The following is a 24,575-nucleotide window of genomic DNA, read 5'->3' as shown; positions in this document are numbered from 1 at the left end:
ACCTCCCTCGGTCACTGGTTCCATTGTCGTACTGCTCTAACAGTCAGGACGTTTTTCCTGATGTCCAGCTGGAATCTGGCTTCCAAATCCGTTATTCCGTGTCCTGCACTCTGGGAGGATCGTGAAGAGATCCTGGTCCTCCTCTGTGTGACAACCTTTAAAGTATTTGAAGAGTGCTATCATGTCTCCCCTCCATCTTCTCTTCTCCAGGCTAAACATGCCCAGTTCTTTCAGCCTCTCCTCATAGGGCTTTGTTTCTAGACCCCTGATCATCCTGGTTGCCCTCTTCTGAACACGCTGTTGGTGTGGATGTATTTGGGTAGGCCCATTATTATTATTAATTATTATTATTATTATTCCGCCCCATAGCTGAAGCATAGGTTTTATGCAATCGTGGCCCTAGATGGTGGCTCTTTTCAAAATGTGGCTGGGGGAAGCCAGCCGAGGGGGTCAGGGAGGAGTTTCTGCAGGGATCTGGAAGGTGGGGAGTGTGTGTGTGTGTGTGTGTGTGTTGGAGCATGGTCCTACACCCACCCACACCCGCGCAAGCCCTGCCTCACCCTCTCCCTTCTGCAGTGCCTGACAGCAACGCAGACTCCGCTCCCTCCCTCCCTCGGCTCTGTATTTCTCTCCTCCAAAGAAATTACCCTCTTTGACACAAGCTATTTGAAATACCTGGAGCGGAACAGCAGCAGCTGCCAGAGAGGCGCGGAAGGAGAGGAAGAGGCAGGGAGAGATGCCAAGGCAGCGTTTTCTATAGGGAGTCTGTCTTTAGGGTCCCTCTCGGACCCACTGGCCGCAGCGTCGTCCGTACCTGCCGCCTAACACAGACCAGGGTGTCCTCTGCAAGTGGGACGTCAAAACGGGGTCAAAATTGGTCCACTGGGGTTAATAACAACAATAATAATTTTATTTCTTCTCCGCCTCTCCCTCTGGTTTCAGAAGGGCGCTGCGGCTGAGCAGTCGGGCGCTGGGCGCCCCTTTTTCCTCGTACCCACCCGTTCAAAAGCCACCTCCTGCTTGGTCAAACTCCCAGCCCATTTGGCCCAGGACCACGTCCCTTTGACCGACTGGCGCGTCCCAGGGTCTCAGCCTTATTTCTCCATATCTTGATCTTTTTAACTCAGGGGTGGGGGACCTTTTTCAGTCAGGTTCCAGAGGTGGGCGGGGCCAAAGGCAGAAAGAGGTGTGGCCAAAAATACCTGCAAATTTCAGCTGGAAGCCCCTCCTGCGGGTAGCTACACTGTAGGAGAGGCATCCCTACCTTTTAAACGGGGAGGAGGAGGAAGGAGGAAGCATAAAGCCAGGAGAAACCATCCATCAGTCAGTGGCTGAGAGAAAGGAGGCGTGGCCATGGAAAGAGGCGGGGCCAACTGGGAAATCTCAGTGGGCTGGCCAGGGGTTTTAGCTGGGAATCAACTACAAGGTGTTCTTCATGCGACGTCCAGACCCGGCCTCTCTCCAACCCGCCTTAAACAAACCAAGCTCCCTTGCACCTAGTCGGCCCGCGTAACCCAAGATCGCCGGCTCTGACCGGCAGCGTCTCTCTCTCCAAGGTCTCATGCAAAAACAGGCCTTCCCTCGGTTTGCCGTCCTTCAAGCAGGAAGAAAGCAAACCTGGGAACTTCTGAATGCAATGCATGTCCGTTCATCTTAAAACCAGCTAAGTTTCCAGGTCTCATGGTTCGGAGTAAAACAGGGCTTCTGCTGCTAAAGCTATAGGCCCTCTGGCAAAGCGTCGAAGAGAGCAGAAGTGTCGGGGTCTCTTTTACTCTTGCCTATTATGGAGTTGCCTTACACGTCGGTATCAGTACTGACCTCTCTGATTTTCAGTTACTCTCCTAAAATGGTAAATTTTAGGTGTGTGTGTGTGTGTTTGAGATCTCTTGAACCCATCGCCAAAACTTACATTCCCTGAGAAGGTGTAAACCTTCGCAAAGCTCCTTGGCGGCGCAGCGTGACAGGTAATAATAGACACATTTTAAGTCAGTGGCGCGGTCATGCGCCATGCGCGGTTCCCACCGGCAGTGAGCGGATGCAAGCGCGGGAACCGGGGTGGGAATTCTGCGGGATTCCATGGCCGCAGAGCTGTCGAGAGTGTGATCCTCTACAAAACACACACACAGGCACACCCTTTGCTGCTACCTTGGTGAATTCGATAAAAACCAGAATCTTAAAATGTTATCGAAAGGTGACCCAGGACGCTGTGGCTTGAGGACGCATGAGGATGAGAGTATATTTGCCTCCCTTCCTCTCTCCTTCACTCCTTTCCTCGCTTGCTCATCCCAGCTTCCACCTCATCTTTGCGCATTTCAGGAACACGCGGCCGCCACTCACCGCCCCACCCCGCAACGTTTGGGGAAAGCCCAGCTAAGCCGAGGATTCCTTATAGGCAGACCTCGTGACTCGATTCCCTAACACGGATTCCCCCCTCCTCCTCCTCCTCGTCTTTTCCGCAGCCCACGCAACCCCCTCACGGGCTCTGCAGAGAGATGCCCCGTTGCCGTGGCAACCGGGCCGGCATGGACCCCTCTGCTTCGGATGATAAAACGCAAAAAGAGAAGCAGCCAGCTGCAGCCATCCATAATTCATTCGCGACGCCTGCCGGCTTTCCCCCGAATGCGCAGAGGGAGGAGGGAATCCCCTTCTCCAAAAATAATCTGCATTCAGTCGGGGGAGTGTGAAAACACACACACACACACACACACACACACATAAAACAAAGAATAGGACATTAGCTTTTTCATGCATGGTGGATTTGACAGGGGAGAAACACGAGGGATTTGGCGAGGGGGGGAGGAAGGGTTCAAGAGGGCTTCCCCCGCTCTGCCGCCCCCACAGCCGTCCGCCCCCGCACTGCTCCGCACGCTTGACTGCAGCAGGCAGGCTGGGGAGGGGGGCAGGGAGGGAGCGAAGGAAGCAGGAGCCGCAGGGCGTCTGGAGAAAGCGCAGGTGGATCTGAGCGGCGCTATGAATAGCCGGGCGCACGTGCGGAGACTCCGTAATGGGGTCTCCCCGGCCCCAAAGGGCACCACGGCGGCTCGCTCCATGCCGTGGAAGCGGAGCTGCGGAGCTGCGCGCCGGGACCGTAAGGACGGACTGGTGCAAACACAGCGCGTGCTATTTCGGCACACGCGAAGCCCATTCCTAAATTCAACCGATACACGCGTTAAAAATAATCACTAAGGTCTTTCCAACATTTTTGTTTCTGTTTCGAATTTCGCTACATCTGCAGCCGAATTTGTATCATTCGTCATTTCCGAATCCCGATGTAGACATTCTGAAATCTGCCAGCACTGGTGTGCATTGTGCGCACACCTTGCACTTATTCAGAGCACCAGCGACTGGCTCACCAAATGGCCTTGGAAGGGAAACCATCCGTGCGCCGCCAGGCCACGGTATTCCTGCAGCCGGCTTTGCAAACCCCTCAGGCAGGCGTGGGCAGAATTTGGCCTTGCTGGACCTACTTCATTTTTTTACTAGGTGGACCATTGATGTACCACGACTCGCAGCTTGCTCGACCACTTGACCATGTTGGACGAGGGAGGGTGGACTCTAACATGAAAACAACAGAATGAAATTTAATCGGGATCAATGCCAAGTTCTACACCTAGGAATTAGAAACCAAATGCACAGTTACAAGATGGGGGATACTTGGCTCAGCAATACTACAAACGAGAAGGATCTTGGAATTGTCGTAGATCGCAAGCTGAGTATGTGATGTGGCTGCAAAAAACACAAATGCTATTTTGGGCTGCATTAATAGAAGTATAGCTTCCAAATTGAGTGAGGTCCTGGTTCCTCTCTATTCGGCCTCATCTTGAGTATTGCACCCAGTTCTGGGCTCCACAATCAAGAAGGATGCAGACAAGCTGGAGCGTGTTCAGAGGAGGGCAACCTGGATGATCAGGGGTCTGAAAACAAAGTCCTATGAGGAGAGACTGAAAGAACTGGGCATGTTTAGCCTGGAGAAGAGAAGATTGAGAAGAGACATGATAGCACTCTTCAAAGACTGGAAAGGTTGTCACACAGAGGAGGGCCAGGATCTCTTCTCGATCCTCCCAGAGTGCAGGACATGGAATAACGGGCTCAAGTTAAGGGAAGCCAGATTCCAGCTGGACATCAGGAAAAACTCCCTGACAGTTAGAGCAGTACGAAAACAGAACCCATGACCTAGGGAGGTGGTGAGCTCTCCCACACTAGAGGCATTCAAGAGGCAGCTGGACAACCATCTGTCAGGTGCGCTTTAAGGTGAATTCCTGCATTGAGCAGGGGGTTGGACTTGATGGCCTTATAGGCCCCTTCTGACTCTGGTACTCTATGTGGATAGTCAGTAGCTCGTCCACTTCTGATTTGTAGCTGCATGATGGAGCTAGAACTCTTGGTCGGAGCAGTCTGGATATTAGTCACAGGGGGCAATGACATGCCCCTCGGGACACCTGGCTGTCCTCTGTTGGAAACAGGACAGTGGGGTGAACGGACCCAATCCGGCAGGGTTCTTGCGGTGTCCTTAGCTCCCACCCTCAGCCACCAGATAAGAGGAAAAGGAGGCTGCCCTTCACACGCCCTTGGGACAGCGTTCCTGCGGCACGCCGCTATCGCCCATCCATCGGATTCCTCTCGGTTATCTCGGCCCCTGCAGAGTGTCGGACGGGGAGGTGGGGCGGAGTGGGTTGCTAAAATCTCTTGAGGATGAGCGCTGGCATCATTACAGGGAGGGAGAGATAACGGAAGACGCTCGCGGTTGGACGCCGGCCAGGCAAGGGGATGGACGCCAGAGACAATGGGAGTGAAGAGAACGAGCGATGGGAGAAGAGATGTCCGCTCCAAGGTCACACGCTCCACAGAGAAGAGCCTCCCTTCCCGGCTCCCCCGTACTAGCAAAGTTCACCCCCTTCTCGAAGCAGGACTGGGAAAGTCTCACAAGGCAATAATACACCGAGATGTATAGACTGAGCAGCAGCCAAAAGGATTCCGTCTACACTCTCGCCTGTTTCCCAGTTTAGATCGGGGCTGTAAAAATGGTGGGATGGGCGTTAATCCCCCCAATCACTCCCCCGGGGTCCCAAATGGCACGGTGCCTTGCTTAGCCCTCAGGCTACAAGTAGTTTACAACAGGGGTGAAGAACCTGAGATATCAGGACTGAATTGCGCTCTTGGGGGTTCCCCAAATGGTCACGCCTCCTTCCTCTAGCCCCGCCCCTTGTCCCCCCAAACATCCCATCACTTGGCGGTTTCCCAGTACAGCTCCTCCCCTATTCTAACAGGCTGAAATGCCGCCTCTCCTACGGGCAGGAAGAGCTTTAAGCTAAGTCAGGCTGAGACGCTTCGTTACTGGGGGTCTTCATGTTCAGAAAGCTGGGTGAGAAGGTGTTGTTGCACTCGTGCTGCTTCTGGGTCCCTGGTCGATAGCGGATCATAGAATCATAGAATAGCAGAGTTGGAAGGGGCCTACAAGGCCATCCAGTCCAACCCCCTGCTCAATGCAGGAATCCACCCTAAAGCATCCCTGACAGAGGGTTGCCCAGCTGCCTCTTGAAGGCCTCTAGGGCGGGAGAGCCCACCACCTCCCTAGGCAACTGATTCCATTGTCGTACTGCTCTAACAGTCAGGAAGTTTTTCCTGATGTCCAGCCGGAATCTGGCTTCCTATCACTTGATCCCGTAATTCCGTGTCCTGCACTCTGGGAGGATTGAGAAGAGATCCTGGCCCTCCTCTGTGCAACAACCTTTTAAGTCTTTGAAGAGCGCTATCATGTCTCCCCTCAATCTTCTCTTCTCCAGGCTCAACATGCCCAGTTCTTTCAGTCTCTCTTCATAGGGCTTTGTTTCCAGACCCCTGATCATCCTCGTTGCCCTCCTCTGAACACGCTCCAGCTTGTCTGTGTCCTTCTTGAATTGTGGAGCCCAGAACTGGACGCAATACTCTAGGTGAGGCCGAATAGAGAGGAACCAGTACCTCACGCAACTTGGAAGCTATACTTCTATTAATGCAGCCCAAAATAGCATTTGCCTTTCTTGCAGCCACATCGCACTGTTGGCTCCTATTCAGCTTGTGATCTGCAACAATTCCAAGATCCTTCTCGTTTGTAGTATTGCTGAGCCAAGTATCCCCCATCTTGTAACTGTTCATTCGGTTTCTATTTCCTAGATGTAGAACTTGGCATTTATCCCTATTCAATTTCATCCTGTTGTTTTCAGCCCAGCACTCCAGCCTGCCAAGATCACTTTGAAGTTTGTTTCTGTCTTCCAGGGTATTAGCTATCCCACCCAATTTGGTGTCATCTGCAAATTGGATCAGCGTTCCCTGCACCTCCTCGTCCAAATCATTAATAAAAATGTTGAAGAGCACTGGGCCCAGGACTGAGCCCTGCGGCACCCCACTCGTTGCCTCTCCCCAGTTTGAGACTGGTGAGTCAAACAGAGTGCTGGACTAGATGGACCCTCGGTCTGATGCAGCATGGATCTCATGTTCTGGCCTTGCCCATTTTGCCTTTCGCTCCACCCATCACTGGAATACAGCCCCCAAGAAGTTCCCCATCCCTACTTTAAAACAAGACGCTCGGTATGTTGACAGACGAACACGCCATTGATCCCAACGCCACTGGAAGCCCCACCACCCTTCCTTTCCCAGTTTTTGAAATACAACCCAAAATTAAGTGCCACATTGTGCAGCTGAAACTCTCCCCACGGCCTGAGGTCGATCCCAGCGGAAGCTGGTTTCAGGCAGCCGGCTCGGGTCGACTCAGCCTTCCATCCTCCCGAGGTCGGTAAAAGGAGTACCCAGCTAGCTGGGGGAAAGGTAATAACAACCGGGGAAGGCAACGGCAAACCACCCCGCTAGAAGGCCTGCCAAGGAAACATCAGCGAAAGTTGGCGCCCCTCCAAGAGTCAGTAATGACTCAGTGCTTGCACGAGAGGTTCCTTTCCTTTCCCTTATTCAACTTCGCATGGATTTGCAAGGGTTTGCTCGTGTGTGTGTGTGTGTTAAGAGGCAGCAGCTTTTAAAAAGAATTGTAGAACTGCCTCTGGGGATGGGCATGTGCGTGAGGGGGTCCGCCATGTCACACACAGATGCCAATCGGTGCTGCACTCACCGCCCATTTCTGCTGCAACTGGCAGATGGTTTTCAACCTGAGTTCGTGGCCCTTGAGAGAAAGAGAAAAAAAGGTGTTCATTAGAGCACGAATTAATGAGGTGGCGGGGGAGTGCTCTTCCAGGAGATCATTTTTTTGGCCTGCATTCTTCCAGACACCCATTTCAAAACGCTTGCGCAAAAAGTCACAGAGGAGGAAGATACTGATGGCACAATTCAAAGGCTTTTATTCTCTTGGGCGGGAGGGTTTACAAGAGGGGTGGAGGTGTGTGTGTGTACATACATTTTTTAAAAATGCTGAACCTTCCCTGCAGAAAGAGGAGCGAGGAGGCAGGGCCGTTGGGGTGGGTGGCATGGCGGTTCATCGTCTACGGCCAGATGGGATCACTTTGGGATCGAAGAAGTAATCTAAGGTCAGCAGGGAGCAGAGGCCTGGCACGGGTGCAAACTTCAGGGGTGCAAATCACTCTCTTTGCAGAGAAGGAGAGAGGTTACACTTCCCGTTAACGCTGTTGCACAAGGAGATCGCTGCTCGAGCTTCCCGGAAACGCTGTTCCAACACCCTGCAGGTCACGATCCAAAACTCACCCGTCAGCCCTGCCTTCAGCGCAAGAAACAACAACGTATAATCAGCTTGTCACTTCGTGACTTCGCCGGGCTACGCCTTGGCCAACTTAATTGCAGCACGGCAGGGCGACGGTGTGTGGGTGTGTGCAAACTTCCTCTGAATTTCATGGAGGGGGGAGAGAACCCCGCGATAGCACAGGGGGAGGTATCCAATTTTGTTCCAGCACGCCGGGCAGGAGAAACGGAGTGCTATGGGTTCCGGCCCATTTTCCTCTTAACCGCCCCACAGATTTAAAGGACCGGAGTCTTTGAATCTCCGCACCTTGTCACGGAACGGTCAAGGCATGGGCCAGCGCCGGGCCAAGAATGCAAAAGCGACCTGAGCCCAAAACGGGAGGCTCGGTGACAAAGACCAGCTCGTGGCACAAGCCAACCGCTCCCCGACAAGCGCGGCATCTTCCCCAGGAAGGGCGGCTGAAATTGCTACGTTCGCCGGAAAGATAAGGCGCGGTGGAAGGGAGAACCCGTAGAGGGACCGATATATGTAGGTGCTGGCGAAGAAGCGGGCAGCTCTTGAATCTACGTCAGGGTTGGAGGCCGGGGAAGGGGCGGCGATGCGTTTTGAAGACAAGGGACGTTGCTCAACCCACCACCACCACCCGCCTTCTTTGGCTGTTTTGTCTTCAGTTGCCAAGGCCTAGCAGGGCATCAAGCCACAACCCCACGGAGAGCGGACCCCGAAAGGCGGACTTCCCTCTTGAAAATGTGCCGGACAGGAGGGGAACCGACGGGACCGGGAAGTGTCCGGTTCCTGCTCGCCAGAACCACGCCATCGGTCTGGGCGCCTCGCACAGACGTCTGTCGTAGGCAGGGTGACACCGGGACGAAGGGCCACCCGGCGCCAGCGTTGGAAAGAAGGAAGAAGCAGAGAGATGGAACCCCATCCCAACCCCGGCTCCGTCGGCGGGCTTTGGACGAGCCGTGGGGGGACACGATCGCGTCACGTCCCCTAAGGGTGGTGAGAGGAAGGCCCCGATCACAGCAGCACGGAGGGGCGAGGAAACAACGCTCGGAGACGAGGGGGCCGGACGTGGCGCAGGGAGCGTCCAGCGCACGGATGGGGAGCCGGTGCCGCCAGATGATGCGAGCACAGGTGCGCTGGGGCCGGCGGCCTCCGAGAGCAGGCGGGAGGAGGGCCCCGGGCACCTCCGGGGACATTTGGCGACTCCCTCTTGGGGAACCGCTGGGCCGCAAGGTGAGGGAGAAGAGCCGCGGGGCGTGATCCGAAGACCAGCATGGAAAATGAGGCCCTGGAGGCCTTCCTGCAGCAGGACCGTGAGGGGGTTCTATGAGGGCGTCCGAGGAGTGTTGAAAGAGCTGCGCGGGAAGCCGGCTCTTCCCCTACAAGAGCGGGTTTCTCTGCACAGGCCGAGCGAGAACAGGGGGTGGCAGGTCCCTCCCACCGTGCGTATCAGGGCCGGTGACGGCAGAGGCTCCCAGTCCTTACCAGACCTCCCTCCTCTTCCACGCAAGTAGAAAGCAAGCATGTCAGGGAGACGGCCGGGCTTGAACTCTCCTCCCTGACACGGCAAGATTTCTGCGTGCAGGGAACTGTAATTTTGCAGAGAGGACCGCGCGGGAAAGCGACCGAGGCTACGGAGGAAGGGAGGCGTTCCAGCTAAGCTTTCTCTGCAACGTGTTGCTGTTTCTGTACATGGCTGTGTTGTGTTTTCTTTTTAGATGGAGAGGAGCCTTCAGCCAGGTTGGCGCCCAGCCGCACTGCATCTTTATCATCGAAGTGAGAAGTACTTCCAACTCGACAGGTGACCCAGGACAAGAATGGGCAAAAAGTGGCTCTCCAGGTGTTGGGGACTTCAGCTCCTAGCATTCCTGAACGTCGGCCGTTCAGGGGAGTTGAAAATCCAAACACCTTTCGATCGACCTTCTGCCCAACCCTGGCCTAGGAGAAAGCCCCGGGCCTTTGGCGTTAGAGGAAGCAGCGCCGTGAAGAAACAGGGCGAAGGGAAGGTGTTCAGCCCGGCGAGCGCTGGGCCAAACTCCTTCTTATCTTTCACACCAGACGCCACAGGACACAAACGGCGGCGAAAGCGACCAGGGGATTTTAAGGAACCATCACCCTGAGAGAGTGGGGCGGCGAGGGTTTGGCTCAGCTGTATCGGGGCAGATGTGAACCCCTAGAAGACGAGAGTGTAAGGTTGGGGGCGGAAGAGTCCAAATGAGGGTGGGGTGGGGGTCGGCAAAGCAGAGGAGGAGGAGGAGGAGGAGGAGGAGGAGGAAGGAGCGGGAGCGATCCACACACTCTTCTCCTTAGCGCGCGGGGCGGGGCAGGAGGTCCTCGGACCGGCACCGGCCGTTCGCGAAGTGTGGATGGCGAAGGCGGGGGGAGAGAGAGGCAGGAGGGGTCCCGTCCCCCAGTCTCATTTCTGGCTGTTGTAGGCCAAGTGACGCTGGTTCATGGGGTTCTCGGGGGACTTCATCCACTCCCTCTTCAGGAGCTGTTTCAGCTGGGAGAGGCGCATGTTGGGGTTCTCCTGCTTGAACCGGGGCAGGTGGACCTCCTCGAAGGCCGTGAAAGCCGCTTTCATCCGGCGCTCCGGATGCCGGTCCAGATCTTCGCCGACGCTGGAGGAGGAAAGGACAGGTGAGGGCAGGTGGGGCCGGCCCCCGCCTGGGACCCACGACCCCCACCCTGCCACCCCCACCCCCAAAAAAGACTCTGCCAACTTGCCAAAACCAGAGCTTGAGAACTCGTAACACAGGGGTGGGGAACCCCGTTCGGCTCGGGGGCCGGATTCAATCTCAGGCGAACTCTGAGGGCCGCATCCCACCGGTGGGCGGGACTGAAGGCAACGGAGGGCGGAGTCTAAGCACCCAACCTACCAGCCCACGGCACCTTGAAGCTCTCACCTGCCGCTACACTAAACCTTAGCGCGTCTTTTTATTTACTATTATTTAAAGATTTGTATTAATTTCCCCAAACTGATTTAAATAAACCAAAAAAAGAAAGATAACAAAACTAAAAAATTAAATAGAAAGGAACACACTGGATTTAAATCTGGTTATCGACAGAGGGTGGTACGTTTAAGGTATGTGTATTTCCCCCCCATCTATATCTCTTTACCTTACAAACTGAGATATAGGTGGATTCCTATACGGGGAGGTTTCTGTTACAATTCTCCACCGTAACAGACTATGTTTAGTCACGCTTTTCATAGCCTGTGGAAAAGCCTTGGTGTTTCGGACTTATAAAATGAGGAGGGAAACGCTCAAAAACTGGGAAATCGTGGGATGGGAGTTCTCCCCCCCGGCACATCTGGGGGGCGGGGCAGCTTGGAGAAGGCCGGACGATCAGAAGAGACTCACATCTGTTTGAGACTTGGTCCCTCCTGTTTGCTCAGAGCAAGTTGTGCTCCGGTGCGATTCCTAGTCGTCCCCCCTCCCCATGCACACGGCACCAGCCACAAGGTCTGGACCCTCGCCGGCGTTTCCTTGTCCATTTTCAGCCCAGCCCCCCCCCCCCCAGCCCCCTTGATGTCTTCCGCAGGCAAACGGCACCAGGAAAGCTCAGCCCGGGACTCGTCGGCTCATCGGCTCTGCGGAAGGGATTTCTGGGCGTGCAAACACACACACGCCGCACCAGTCGTGGTCGGCCTACCTGAGCACCGCGATGGCGTCTTCGATGGTGCGGGCCTCCACGGCGCCTTCCTCCGGCACCCGGCGGTTGATGTTTTCTTCCAAGGGCAGCTCAAGGTGACTCTTCTGCTTCTCCACTGGAAAGAGGGGAAGGACGGCATGAGACCAGGCGAGACCAGTGAGGGACGGAAGGGGCACAGAAGCCCTCTCCAGAGAGACACAGAGAGAGGTTGTCCCAACACGTTGCGGGAAGGCAGAGCAAGGGGACCCCAGCCGGCCTTGGGATCGCCTCCCTCCACAGGACTCCCGTTCCAGATATATACGAAGAGACGCACACAGAGGCAGAAGACACACGCACAGGCACACCCAGCTCCCTGCATTCCCTTCAAGGATTCCTTCCACGGCGCTTTTTGAAAATGAGGGTCTAAGTCATAGAATCATAGAATAGCAGAGTTGGAAGGGGCCTACAAGGCCATCCAGTCCAACCCCCTGCTCAATGCAGGAATCCACCCTAGAGCATCCCCGACAGATGCTTGTCCAGCTGCCTCTTGAAGGCCTCTAGTGTGGGAGAGCCCACAACCTCCCTAGGGAACTGATTCCATTGTCGCACTGCTCTAACCGTCAGGGAGTTTTTCCTGATGTCCAGCTGGAATCAGGCTTCCTTTAACTTGAGCCCGTTATTCCGTGTCCTGAACTCTGGGAGGATCGAGAAGTCCTCAGCACCCTCCACGTGTGGCTTGTACCACTTCGGGCTGAATGTGGAGGCTGCCATCAACAGAATGCTCTTCGTCCCCCGAAATAAAAAACGAAATGAAACACAATCTCCGCATGCAGAAACCTAGCACAGGAACCCATACGCTCATCTCCAACACCCCAGGGACTTTTTGGAACGGAGGAGGATTCAGATCCCCTGCACATGGAAAGCCAGCATGTCAGGAAGAAGGACCACACCCTCGCCTGCTCCTTGAGCTGCTAGCTGGCTACGCGCGAGGAACTTTTTATCTTCCCTCTTTTTACACTCACCGGCATCTCCATTCTCCTTCTGGTCTTTCAGGAGCGCCTCGTCGATCTGGGCGCGGGTGACTTTGCCCGGGGCGAGCGGCTTGGGCTGTTTCCCCTTCAGCTTGGCGTCTTCCTCTTCCAGGAGACGCTGTAGCTCCTTTTTGCGCTCCACCTGCTCCAGACGGCGTTTCTCACGCTCCTCCTGAAGCGAAGGAAGGAAGGAAAAAAGAAAGAGAGCTACTCTGGGGTCATCGCCCTTTTGCCAGAGACTTTCCCAATCCAGCACGCTCTGGATATGCTGGACTACAGTTCCCACGATGGGAGTTGTAGTCCAACGTGATGAGAGTTGCAATCCCAACACACGCAGAGGGCGTGGGGTTGGGTGAAAGACGGACGTACAGGCTGCTGTGCAAAAAATGCAACGATGAGAAATATATAAAACAGGGAAACCACAACGTCAATTTTATCCTTTTTATTATTATTATTATTACTAGATTTATTTGTATCCTGCCTTTTGCCCAACACTGGGCCTCAAGGAGTCCTATGTCTCTTGCGTTTAAGATGACTGATGATCCGCTTGACAAAAACCATAACAAAATCAGTCTTCACCCGCTCAAGACATGGAACACGACGTTTCGTGAAAAGGTGATGTTATTTTCCTCTTCCCTCCCTGCCCCATTTTCCTTGCGTGTCATGTCTTTTTAGATCGAAGGCAAAACTGTCTTCTGCTTTAATTAATATTGTGAGCTGTTTCAGGAGCCTCTTTTTTGCCTGAGGAGCGGGATAAAAATACTTTTAAATGAATAAATGCCTAAAAATGCAAGGTAACGATCAATGAAATGATTAATCCAAACCTAACTAAAAGTTCGACGACCCCACTCAGAAGCACGCAAGGTATGCAATTAACACCTTCCAATCTGCCGAGGAACATATAGATGACAATAAAATCAATAGCCATTTAAAAAATCCATAAGCCTAAGGAACACGTTTATGACCAGCAATAAATTCAGAGCCTGAATCAACAATGAATTCGGATTTAGGTACGTCCGCTGGCGAAAACATAAAGGAGGTGGTGAGTGGAAAAGTAAGAGACTAGAGAAAGAATAAAAGCGATGAGAAAAAGAGAGGTAAAAAGAGATAGAAATAGGGATGGCAGGAGAGGACCGAAGGGAGAACTGAGACGGCAGACAGCGGAGCGATGTGCCAGAGCCAAAAGGCTCGTGCTGTAATTGGATCAGGGCGCATTAGCAAATTAACCCAGGAGCTTTGAGCAGGGGAGACGCCCCACCACGGGACAGCACTCAGTGTCCCGGAGACGGACGGACGGCCTGAAACCCGAGCCTCACGCAGAGGCAGCGAGAGCGGAGCAGCGCTTTCACGGCGGCCTCGATTCCTAGGAGCGGCCTCGCGTGGCGGAGAGTTGCGAAGGCGCCTCTGTGGTGTAGCGGCTAAAGTGTCGGACTGGAAGCCGGGAGACCCGGGTTCTAGTCCCCACTCGGCCGTGGGAACCCACTGGGTGACTTTGGGCCAGTCAGAGACTCTCAGCCCAGCCAACCTCACAGGGGTGTTGTTGCGAGGATAAAAACGGAGAGGATTATGTACGCCGCCACGCCTCTGGGTTCCTTGGAGGAAAAAAGGTGGGATAGAAATGCAATAATGAATGAATTAATAAATAAATAATCTGTTTGTCCAACGTGAGAGCGAACGACTGGTCGGATTGAACATCAGCGCTCTTCTGATGGCTTTAAAAGGGGGTTGGATAAATTGCTGGAGGTGAAGGCGATCCATGGCTACTAGCCCTGATGGTTGTGTGCTATCTCCAGTATTCGAGGCAGTAAGCTGGTGTGCACCAGCTGCTGGGGAACATGGGTGGGAGGGTGCTGTTGCACCATGTCCTGCTTGTGGGTCCCTGGCTGACAGGTGATCAGCCACTGTGTGAACAGAGTGCTGGGCTAGATGCACCCTCAGTCTGATCCAGCAGGGATCTTCTGAAGTTTGTATATTAACATTCTAGCCCAGCCTTCCTCAACCTGGGGCGCTCCAGATGTGTTGGACTGCAACTCCCAGAATGCCCCAGCTGGGCATTCTGGGAGGTGCAGTCCAACACATCTGGAGCGCCCCAGGTTGAGGAAGGCTGCTCTAGCCACTAGACCACACTGGCCCTTGTTAAAATCTCAAATAACCCACTCGGAACAAAATCCAATTTAGAGGCCACATTCAGAAGCATCTGTGCCTCTGAGCAGGAAAACGTTATACCGAAAAATGAACACATAAACGCACATGCGCGCACCTCAGAGGAACAGGGGGAGGATTGCAGAGCGCTCCTGCTTTCGCTCATTGTACCCACCACGGCAGCTACTCCGTCACGGTGCCTTTGAAACGGTTTGGATGACAACTCCCAGCGTTCCTGACGGTTGGCCATGCTGGTTCCGAGTTCAAGTCCCAGTCAAGGCTGGGAAAGGCCGCACTACAGGAACGGAGGCAGCGGTTAAGGGGCCGCCTCAGTGGCTAATTGAGCTGCTACCACCATCGCCTGGCCAGACGGGGGAACTGCCTCCGCCGCGAGCAAAGGATGAGTTGAGCGTTTGCACCATTTGCTTGATACAGAGTCAAACCCTTGGAGGAGCTAGCCTGGTACTGCCGGCACGGTCTGGCAGCAACGGGTCTCCAAGGTTTCATGCAAATACCATGGAAAACAGGAAGCCTTATCCTTGAGCTACCGCCTGTTCCCTTAAAATAAAACAAGGCTTTAGTCCTCATGGACCTGAATCAAGGGCTGGTTTTAAAGAGGGAGACAGAGAGCTGCTTAGTACTGGATCAGACCCAGACGAGCAGCAGCGAGCTCTCCAGGTTTTGAGACAGGGTTCTTTCCCAACCCCGCTGGAGATGCTGATGGGCATCGAACCCAAGACCTTCCACACGCAAAGCAGGCCTTTCTACCTCTGAGCTACGACATGGGCGACACGCCCCACACCGGCTTCCGGTCTTTCCACGTTCCAAAGAAGTGATTAACCTCCGAAGCACACAGAAGGAAGTCGGCTCGCATCACGTTCACACTCTTTCTCTCCACACCCTCAAAAATCAGGCAAATCCAGGATTTCAGCCCTGCTTGGCTTCACACGATACACACCCTGCTGCATTCGCACGCAGGTTCACACCACCGTCTATGGGTGTCCAGAGCCGCCTTTAACCGGACCTTGACGGAAAAGCTCAACGCACAATTCGGCTGGAAAGGGCCGTTGTGCATCTTTTGTGGATTCCTGCCTTGAGCAGGGGGTTGGACTTGATGGCCTCGTAGGCCCCTTCCAACTCTGCTATTCTATTTTATTTATTTATTTATTACATTTCTATACCGCCCAATAGCCGGAGCTCTCTGGGTGGTTCACAATGAATTCTATGATTCTATCCAGTTACAGAACCTGCTGAGGTCTAGAAACTTGCTTGGGACTTTTTAATAATAATAATAATAATAATAATAATAATAATAATAATAATAATAAAAAATGCCTTGCCCCAACTTTTCGCCTACCTTCCGCTGCTCCTTCCTCATGACGTGTTTGTCCTCGTCCTTCCAGAAGGCATCTTCCAGTTCCTTCTGCCGCCGGGCATCAGCCGCCGCCTTGGCTTCTGCCTTCCTGGCCCGGGCAGCTGCGGACTTGGTGTTCTCCCCTTGGAACTTCTTGGGCATCCCTCAGGGCGCTCTTGCCTGGAAGGAAAAGGAGGAGGAGGAGGAGGAGGCGTCACATGACAATCCTTCCAGAGTGCAGGACATGGAATAATGGACTCAAGTTAAAGGAAGCCAGATTCCAGCTGGACATCAGGAAAAACTTCCTGACTGTTAGAGCGGTACGATAATGGAACCAGTGACCTAGGGAGGTTGTGGGCTCTCCCACACTAGAGGCCTTCAAGAGGCAGCTGGACAAGCATCTGTCAGGGATGCTTTAGGGTGGATTCCTGCATTGAGCAGGGGGTTGGGCTGGATGACCTTGTGGGTCCCTTCCAACTCTGCTATTCTATGATACTATGAACAGCCTGTGGAACTCCCTGCCTCTGGAGGCCAGGCAGCCGCCAACCTTGCACTCCTTTCGGCGCCTCCTAGAAACATCTTTATTCCAAGAAGCCTTTCCTTAACATGCAGCCTTGGATTTCTGTTTTCTGCTTCTTTTTACATTCTGTTTTAACTGTTTTATCCTGTTTTTATTTTCATTTTATCTTGCCGGGATTTTTCAATGGGGAGCGGTATGCAAATATTCTAAATAAATGAATCAATAAACAGCGAGAGAAGGTGCCCCCTCACCTGCCCTGGCACCAGCTCACCCACCCACCCAGTTGTGCGGACTACAGCTCCCAGCATCCCCTGGCAAGCTGGATAAAAGCCCTAGACCCATACCATTCAAGCTGCTGACCAAGTCAGGAAGCCTCCCCACCCCACCCCTCCCCACCCCACCCCCAGAGATGTGTTGGGCCGGCTAGGGGATGCTGGGTGTTGTAGTCCAACACATCTGGAACATGCAATGCGGATCTCTTCTGTGCTTCTCCCTTCTTCTTCTTCTTCTTCTTCCTCCTGCTCCTCTTTTGGGGGTCTCCGCACTCACCCCTCCTTCCCTGCGCCCCCAAATGAGGGGGGGCTTCGTGCCAGGGAGCGGGGGGGGCATCAGGATCCACTGCCATCCGCCCCCCACCCCTCTTCCCCTTACCTGCCGCCTCCACCTCCGGGCGTCGCAGCCTTTGTCCGTCACGCCCCCGCCCCTATTTATCACCTCCCCTTCATGGGGCGGGGAAGAGGGGCGGGCATCTTTCCCGCCACCCCATTGCGAAGCCTTCCTCGACATCTTTGTTCCGGGCGGCCGCCATCTTTGTTAAAGGCAGCCTCCTCCTTCTCTTCCCTCCCCACCATTTCCCTGCCGTCTCTGTCCCTCCCCACGGCAGCAAGGGTCGACCTGAGGTGGAAACGGGGCGGCCTCCCTTCCTCTCACAGAAAGATTTCGGTGTTTTTAATACAGGGTGCCCGATACAAAGATGGCGCCCGCGGCGACACGGCCTAGGAGGGCATTCAAGGGAAGAGGGACGTCCTGCCCGCTACTAAGATGGCCACCGGATGCATCCCGTCAATCGCGCCCGACACAAAAATGGCGGCGCCGGGAAGTTCTCTCCTACGCTTGCGCATAGCTGCTTCACATTTCTTTATGGCGGACGATGCTTGCCAAAAGCTAATATGGCCGCCGCCCGTGTCACGCCGCCCTTGGCCAAGATGGCCGACCAGTTGCCCTGGTAACGGCTTTAGGAGACAGGTTGTAAGGGAAGCGACCACCACAAAGATGGCGGTTTTGACTTCAAAAACCCATACCATCATTATTATCATTATTATTATTATTATTATTATTATTATTATTATTATTATTATTATTATTATTATTATTATTATTATTATTATTATTATTATTGAACTGCCCAAAGAGCTTCAGCTATTGGGCAGTATAAAAATGTAATAAATAAATAAATAAAAATTATTATTATTATTATTATTATTATTATTATTATTATTATTATTATTATTATTATTATTATTTGTGAACTGCCCAGAGAGCTTCAGCTATTGGGCAGTATAAAAATGCAATAAATAAATAAATAAATATTATTATTATTATTATTATTATTAGTGAACTGCCCAGAGAGCTTCAGCTATTGGGCAGTATAAAAATGCAATAAATAAATAAATAAATATTATTATTATTATTATTATTATTATTATTATTATTATTATTATTATTTGTGAACTGCCCAAAGAGCTTCAGCTATTGGGCAGTATAAAAATGTAATAAATAAATAAATAAAAGTTATTATTATTATTATTATTATTATTATTTGTGAACTGCCCAGAGAGCTTCAGCTATTGGGCAGTATAAAAATGTAATAAATAAATAAATAAAAATTATTATTATTATTATTATTAGTGAACTGCCCAGAGAGCTTCAGCTATTGGGCAGTATAAAAATGTAATAAATAAAAGTTGTTATTATTATTATTATTATTATTATTATTATTATTATTATTATTTGTGAGCTGCCCAGAGAGCTTCAGCTATTGGACAGTATAAAAATGTAATAAATAAATAAATTATTATTATTATTATTATTATTATTATTATTATTATTATTATTATTATTATTATTATTAAAAGCATAAATAACCAAGGGCAGTAACCAAGCAGAAAATCACACACACACACCCAAAAAAGGTGTTAGGCTAAAAGCAAGAGAGGTTTTGTGGCTCAGCTTTAATTTAGGGTGACCCTATGGAAAGGAGGACCGGGCTCCTGTATCTTTAACACTTGCATAGAAAAGGGAATTTCAGCAAGTGTCCTTTGTATATATGGAGCAACTGGTGAAATTCCCTCTTCATCCCAACAGTTAAAGCTGCAGGAGCTATAGTAGAGTGACCAGGTTTAAAAGAGGGCAGGGCTCCTGCAGCTGTAACTGTTGGGATGAAGAGGGAATTTCACCAGTTGCTCCATATATACAAAGGACACCTGCTTTCCAGTGCAACTGTTAAAGGTACAGGAGCCCTGGCCTCCTTTTCATAGGGTCACCCTACCTAACGGCTCTAATAAGCAGCAGCTGAGTCTGGGTGTGGCTCAGCAACCTTTATTAGGAAAAGCCCAGCAGACAGCCTTTGCTGGCTGCTGGAAACCATCTCTCCCCAACTTCTCCTGGTTTCTTTGCCCATCTTGAACCCATGTGCTCTGAACTTGGACTACGGCTTGACCCTGCTACTGGGCTGTGTATGTATTGGGCTACCTAACTCCTGTTTGACCACTTCTGCTTTGCCTGACTCTTTGCAGAAGATGCCTTAAACCACAGGCTTAAGCACCGTGGTTAAAGCCATGGTTTAATGTGTCTTCTGAACAGGGCCATTATCTTGGCTTGCTTGCCTGTGTCTTGGGCCTGTTATCTGCATTTGCCAGAGCTTCTGAAACTTGTCTTCTGGGACATTGGCCTGGGTTATCACTTGTCCCTTCCGTCAGCCCTATAACTAAGACTGCTAAAATCAAATGTTAAAGAGAGAGATACTGTGTGTCTCTGGCCTGGTTCAGACAACACGCTAAACCATGCTGCTTAACCACAAAATGGTTAAGGCAATGCATGCATTTTGTGGTCAAGCAGCATGGTTTAGCACGTGGTCTGAGCCAGGCCAGTGAAAGGGAAGGAAAACGTGTCTCTCTCTGTGTGTGGCCTGACTAGAAGAGGCAAGACACCCACTAATGGCACTTTCCTTTGGCAAGCAAGAAGCCTAGTGTTTTCAGCAGGAGCCTTTCCTCTGGGAAGAGAGTCTCAGTGACTTCAGCAGCAGTGTTGCACCTTGCCTTGGGGAGTGTGGGGGGGGGGGGGTAAGGCACGCTGTCTTCTTTTAATTGGATTTTAAAATTTCATATTGGTTTTAACATGTCAATGTTTTAATTTGTTTTAGGATTGTATATTTATTCTATTTTATATGTATGGTTTTATCTGTACGCCGCCCTGAGATCCTTGTGGTATAGGGTGGGATGTAAATGTTTTAATAAATAAATAAAATGCCTCTGGGAAGAAGGGGAGTCTGGACCCCCCCAAATGCGAGGGACCTTACACAGTTCAGAGAAGTGCAGTGCCATGGGTCCTAAGCCCTGGAAAAGATGCTCCTTGATATGGGAGAAAGAGTGGGCTGCCTTTCCATCCCATCTAAGCAAAGGGAATAATTGCTGTAGTTGCCAGAAACCTGCTTTTAACAAAAGACGGCTTTACGTGCTGATGGCTGCCTTAAAAGACAGGTGTGCAGACTGGCCAGGTGTGTCACTAACGATCGCTCTGGCTCTCCAGTATTTCATATTCTGCTCAGGTTTAAAATAAAGCAACACACTTTTGCCTTTGGAGAATGCATTTTTAAGAGGTCTGTTAGGGACTGAATTGCTTGGTCCAGCCTTGGCTGATTCCTCTCAGCCCTGTTCCCTGGCCTTTTCTCCCAAGGGGGGACGGAGACGCCTTGGCTTTGGGGCTGCCTCAAAATGGAGCCGCTACTTCTCACCATCAAAAGAGCTGCTTTGGAACAAGAGAGCTCCTTGAGCCCTGAAATAAGAGTAGGGTGCCCATAGGAAAAGGAGGACAGGGCTCCTGTAGCTTTAGCAGTTGTATTGAAAAGGAAATTTTAGCACGTGTCATTTGTATATATGGAGGACCTGGTGAAATTCCCTCATCACCACAGTGAAAGCTGCAGGAGCCCGGCCCTCCTTTAAATCTGGTCACTCTAGTATAGCTCCTGCAGCGTTCACTGTTGCATAAAAAAGGGAATTTCAGCAGGTGTCATTTGTATATATGGAGGACCTGGTGAAATTCCCCTCTTCATCACCACAGTGAAAGCTGCAGGAGCCCAGCCCTCCTTTAAATCTGGTCTCTCTAGTATAGCTCCTGCAGCTTTCACTGTGGTGATGAAGAGGGAATTTCACCAGGTTCTCCATGTATACAAATGACACCTGCTGAAATTCCCTTTTCTATGCAACTGTTAAAGATGCAGGAGCCCTGCCCTCCTTTTCCTAGGGTCACCCTACAGAAGAGGCATTTGCCAGGAATCAGAGACCCCAGCGCTGAGGAGAGAGAGAAAAATCCCCTCAGAAGGAGCAACTCCCAGCAGGGCAGTTTGTAAATCAATCAGAATGCAATTAATACCAGCTGGCTGCACTCTCGCAAACACTCTCGCCAATGCTGGGAGCCAGACCAGGTGGAGCTGGCTGAGGGTGAAGGTTGAGGGAATATGGCCTGAGGTAAAAAAAGGAAGGAAGGAAGAAGCATTTATTAAGAGGCTTGTAGGGTGGATTTGATTGAAATCATGATTTTAATCACTACTCAGAAAGACTTTGGGGTGACCCCCCAAAAAAAGTGCACTTTTCCTTGCTAAATTTTACACAACTCAGAGTTGCCAAAGACTCATTCTTGCTGGTAGAAGCTTAATATTTGCAACCAGGTGAAGGTTTCAGTTTTAGAACAGCAACTTTTCAGATTAGTTTGAGTTCTATCAAAAAATAATAATAATACTGATTTGGTTATACTATTAGAAACACATCATAGATAATTGTGAAATTATTGTGAGGTGAACTATCTCCAGTTTAATAAGTTAATCATTCATATTTGGACAGTGGTGTACTTTATTGGAAGGAGAAAAATAATCTTACAGAAACCACTGGAGGAGCATGACGTTGTGAATGGATTCATGGAATTTATTTACCAAAAAAAATTAAACAGCCTCATGCTACATAGTTAAACACTAATCCTTATTTCATGATGAATAACTTTTGGGAATAACCTTTGGGCTTTAATGTATCTTAAATAGAAAACTATCTTTAGAAAGATTTTTCCTCAAAAAGCATTTTATCCAAAAAAAAATTCCAATTTTTTAATTTTTTTTTAAATCATTGATTTTTATCCCCCCTGTTTGAAAACCCCCAAGTAAATGTTAGGGTCCCCTCAGGTCTGGAGGCCTTGCTGTCTCCCTCCCACCCCACTCTGCAGTCCTTAATCTCTGTCAGGGACCCCCAAAACTTCCATGTCCCCTTTTAAGACAAATCACCCATTCAAAATCACACACTCCAGAGTAAAGGTGTTGTTTTTAAACTTTTGGTGGTTTTAAATTTTGTATTTCTGTTTTTAATGTTCATTGTGCTTAACTTTTGTAAGCCACCCAGAGAGCTTTGGCTATGGGGCGGTATAGAAATGAAATGAAATAATAAAGTTAGCAGAAAAGAAGCCCAAGTCCTGGGTTCCCTCAGTCTAAAGCCTTCAGCTACAGAAGGGGCCCAATCCCCCCCTTCCCAAACACAGAAGTAAAGGGGTTTAAGGACCATTAAGGGGCATTGCTTCAGTAGTAAAAGCACCTAGTTTGTGTGAGAAAATCAGCTTTGGAAAAACCAGTTCCAAATATATATATATATATATATATATATATATATGCGCCACTTTGTAGCGCATATATATATATGTATATATATATATGCCACTTTGTAGCGTTACAGACCACACAAAGACTCAAGGCTGAACATTTCTACTCAGGAGCAAACGCCTGCTCATGAGGAGAAAGAACCAGTCCTTTTAAAGTTTCTTTTCCCCTTCCTTTTTTTAATAGCTGCTTTCAGTGCTGCAAAGCATCGAACGGGAGGAGACTGGAGGGGTCTACTCAAGAGAAGGAAGGACCAGCTGTGAATGCGAACGAGCCAGGCTCCGTTCAGCTGCAGCAACAGAGCCAGAGCGCGCATAATCTCTCCGTCTTCCCCAGGACCTCAGTTATTATTATTATTATTATTTATTTATATAGCACCAGCCCTGCTGTGGCCTGCCTTCCCAGGGCTGACTGGGCCACAGGAAACACCCAGCCCTGGGCCTCACCTGCATTTTACCTGCCTTCTCGCTCAGCCTGCCTGCTGACCTGGACTGTTTCAATCTGCAACTTTGCAGGTAAAGGTTTTCTGTTAGGGACTGTGTGGTGGCTGGATTGGGCCAGAGCCTCACCTGGAAGTGGCACATTTTTAAAAAAAACTATCCCTGTGTTGTGGGCATAGCCGCCTTGTGGGGGGGGCATAGCCGCCTTGTGGGGGGCATAGCTGGGCACAGCTGCCAAGAGGGGGCACAGCCAGGCACAGTCGCCACAAGGGGGCACAGCCGGGCACAGCCGCCACATGGGGACATAGCGCCTTCTCGCTTGGCCTGCCTGCTTACCAGGACTGTTTCAACCTGCAGGTGGCCGCTAAGGGTTTGCTGTTGGGGACTCCCTCTTCCTCAGCTGCGTTCTACCTGCTAGCAAGAGTGCCTTCTCGCTTGGCCTGCCTGCTGATCTGCAGCTTTGCTGGTAAGAGTTTGCCTCTGGGGACTGTGTGGTGGGGGGATTGGGCCGGAGCCTCACCTGGAAGAGGCTCATTCAAAAAACAACAGCTAGCCTTGCCTTGGGGCAAGCTGCCACTTGGGGCAAGCCTCAACACACAGGCGACATTTACGATCATCAGAGGAGGCCCCTGCTTGTCCTTCCAAAGATCCTTGATGGCGGGGCCTTCTCTGTAGCAGCACCCACCCTCTGGAAAACTCTCCCTTGTGCTGTTTGGGAGGTGGAAAATGTAACATCCTTCAAACGCCTCCTGAAGACACACCTGTTTTAGACAAGCTTTCCCTGGACTGTGACTTACTTTGGTTTTATATGACATTTTTAAATTGTTATTCTTGATTTTTGTGTATTATGATTTTAATTGTGAGCTGCCCAGAGAGCCTTGGGGTTTGGGTAGTATAAATATATAATAAATGAATAAAATAGGGTTCTGCTCTCTTGGCTAGTCTGCTGTAGTTATGGCCGGGGTGGTCAAAGAGTTGCTTGAGCCACCAGCTTTGCTCCGCTTCTCCTCCTGGTTGTGCTGAACAGCAAAGGAGCCAACAAGCCCTGTTGAAATGCAGCTTCTGTTTGAGGGACATCTGAAAACTAAAGGTGGCTCTTTGGATATTGCAATTAGTAAGTTTAGTTTGTATTCGTCTTAAGTGTTTTATTTGTTCTTGTGTGTAATTGTACGTTTTCACTTCTCTTCTCAGCTTGTCTGTCTGCTTGATCTACGTGCGTCAAAGACAGTTAAGTGCCTGGGATTTCATTTTATAATGTTTCTTGTGTTTTGCATTGTTGTGGGTTGCATTTTATTTTTTCTGATGCATTTGGGGTTGGAATTGTTGTGAGAGTTGGGTTGTGTAACTTTTTTAGTTTTTATCACACATTTTGTGGTTTGTATTGTTGCATTTTTTTGTTATGGCTTTTGTGGTTTTAACTGTGTATTGCGTGTTATTTGATCATGCATTTTGGAGGTTCAATTGTTGTGTGGTTTTGATTGTTGTGAATTCCTCAAAGGGCTTCCTTGGCAGTGACAGGGCTGGACACCGCTTACCAAGATTGGTTCCTAATTGCAATATAAAATGTAAACTCAAGATTCCTTCCTTGCTTCCTAATTGCAATATAATATGTAAAAGCGCATTTTATTACATATTTTGTGGTTTTAATTGTTGTGTATTGCGGTTTTTTATGCATTTTGATGGTTTAATTGTTGTGTATTGTGTTTGATTTTACTATGCAAATTGGGGTGGGTGGGTTAATTTTGTGTGTTGTATTTTATTGTATTTTATTTTATTTCTTAAATTTCTGTACTGTCCCATAGCTGGGGCTCTCTGGGCGGTTCACAGGCTCTATATAATAATAATAATAATAATAAT

The 24,575-nt window shown here is 50.5% G+C and overlaps 1 protein-coding gene across 1 annotated transcript; it reads right to left on the bottom strand.

Moving 5' to 3' along the window:
- Window positions 1-7,305: 7,305 nt before the first annotated feature.
- On the bottom strand, window positions 7,306-17,076 carry CCDC124 (coiled-coil domain containing 124). The gene is made up of 5 exons (XM_063147055.1): window positions 17,016-17,076; window positions 15,848-16,024; window positions 12,340-12,520; window positions 11,339-11,453; window positions 7,306-10,305 (listed from the first exon to the last, which is right to left on the bottom strand). The coding sequence occupies exons 2-5, from the start codon at window positions 16,004-16,006 to the stop codon at window positions 10,101-10,103; spliced, it is 660 nt and encodes a 219-aa protein (XP_063003125.1). The 5' UTR covers window positions 16,007-16,024; window positions 17,016-17,076; the 3' UTR covers window positions 7,306-10,100.
- Between the last annotated feature and the right edge of the window lie 7,499 nt (window positions 17,077-24,575).

This window comes from Elgaria multicarinata, chromosome 23, assembly GCF_023053635.1.
Source record: "Elgaria multicarinata webbii isolate HBS135686 ecotype San Diego chromosome 23, rElgMul1.1.pri, whole genome shotgun sequence".
NCBI classification, from domain to species: Eukaryota; Metazoa; Chordata; class Lepidosauria; order Squamata; family Anguidae; genus Elgaria; species Elgaria multicarinata.
The sequence above is the reverse complement of the archived record's forward strand: the minus strand, read 5'-3'. Positions and strand labels throughout refer to the sequence as shown.

What these genes read in the sequence shown, in the direction of transcription:
- CCDC124 (XM_063147055.1), bottom strand. Translation starts at nt 16,006, where the DNA reads ATGCCCAAGAAGTTCCAAGGGGAGAACACCAAGTCCGCAGCTGCCCGG. An exon ending in GAAGGAGAATGGAGATGCCG is followed by an intron (nt 11,454 to 12,339) that starts GTGAGTGTAAAA and finishes CCCTCTTTCCAG; the next exon opens with TGGAGAAGCAGAAGAGTCAC. An exon ending in GACGCCATCGCGGTGCTCAG is followed by an intron (nt 10,306 to 11,338) that starts GTAGGCCGACCA and finishes TTCCTCCTCCAG; the next exon opens with CGTCGGCGAAGATCTGGACC.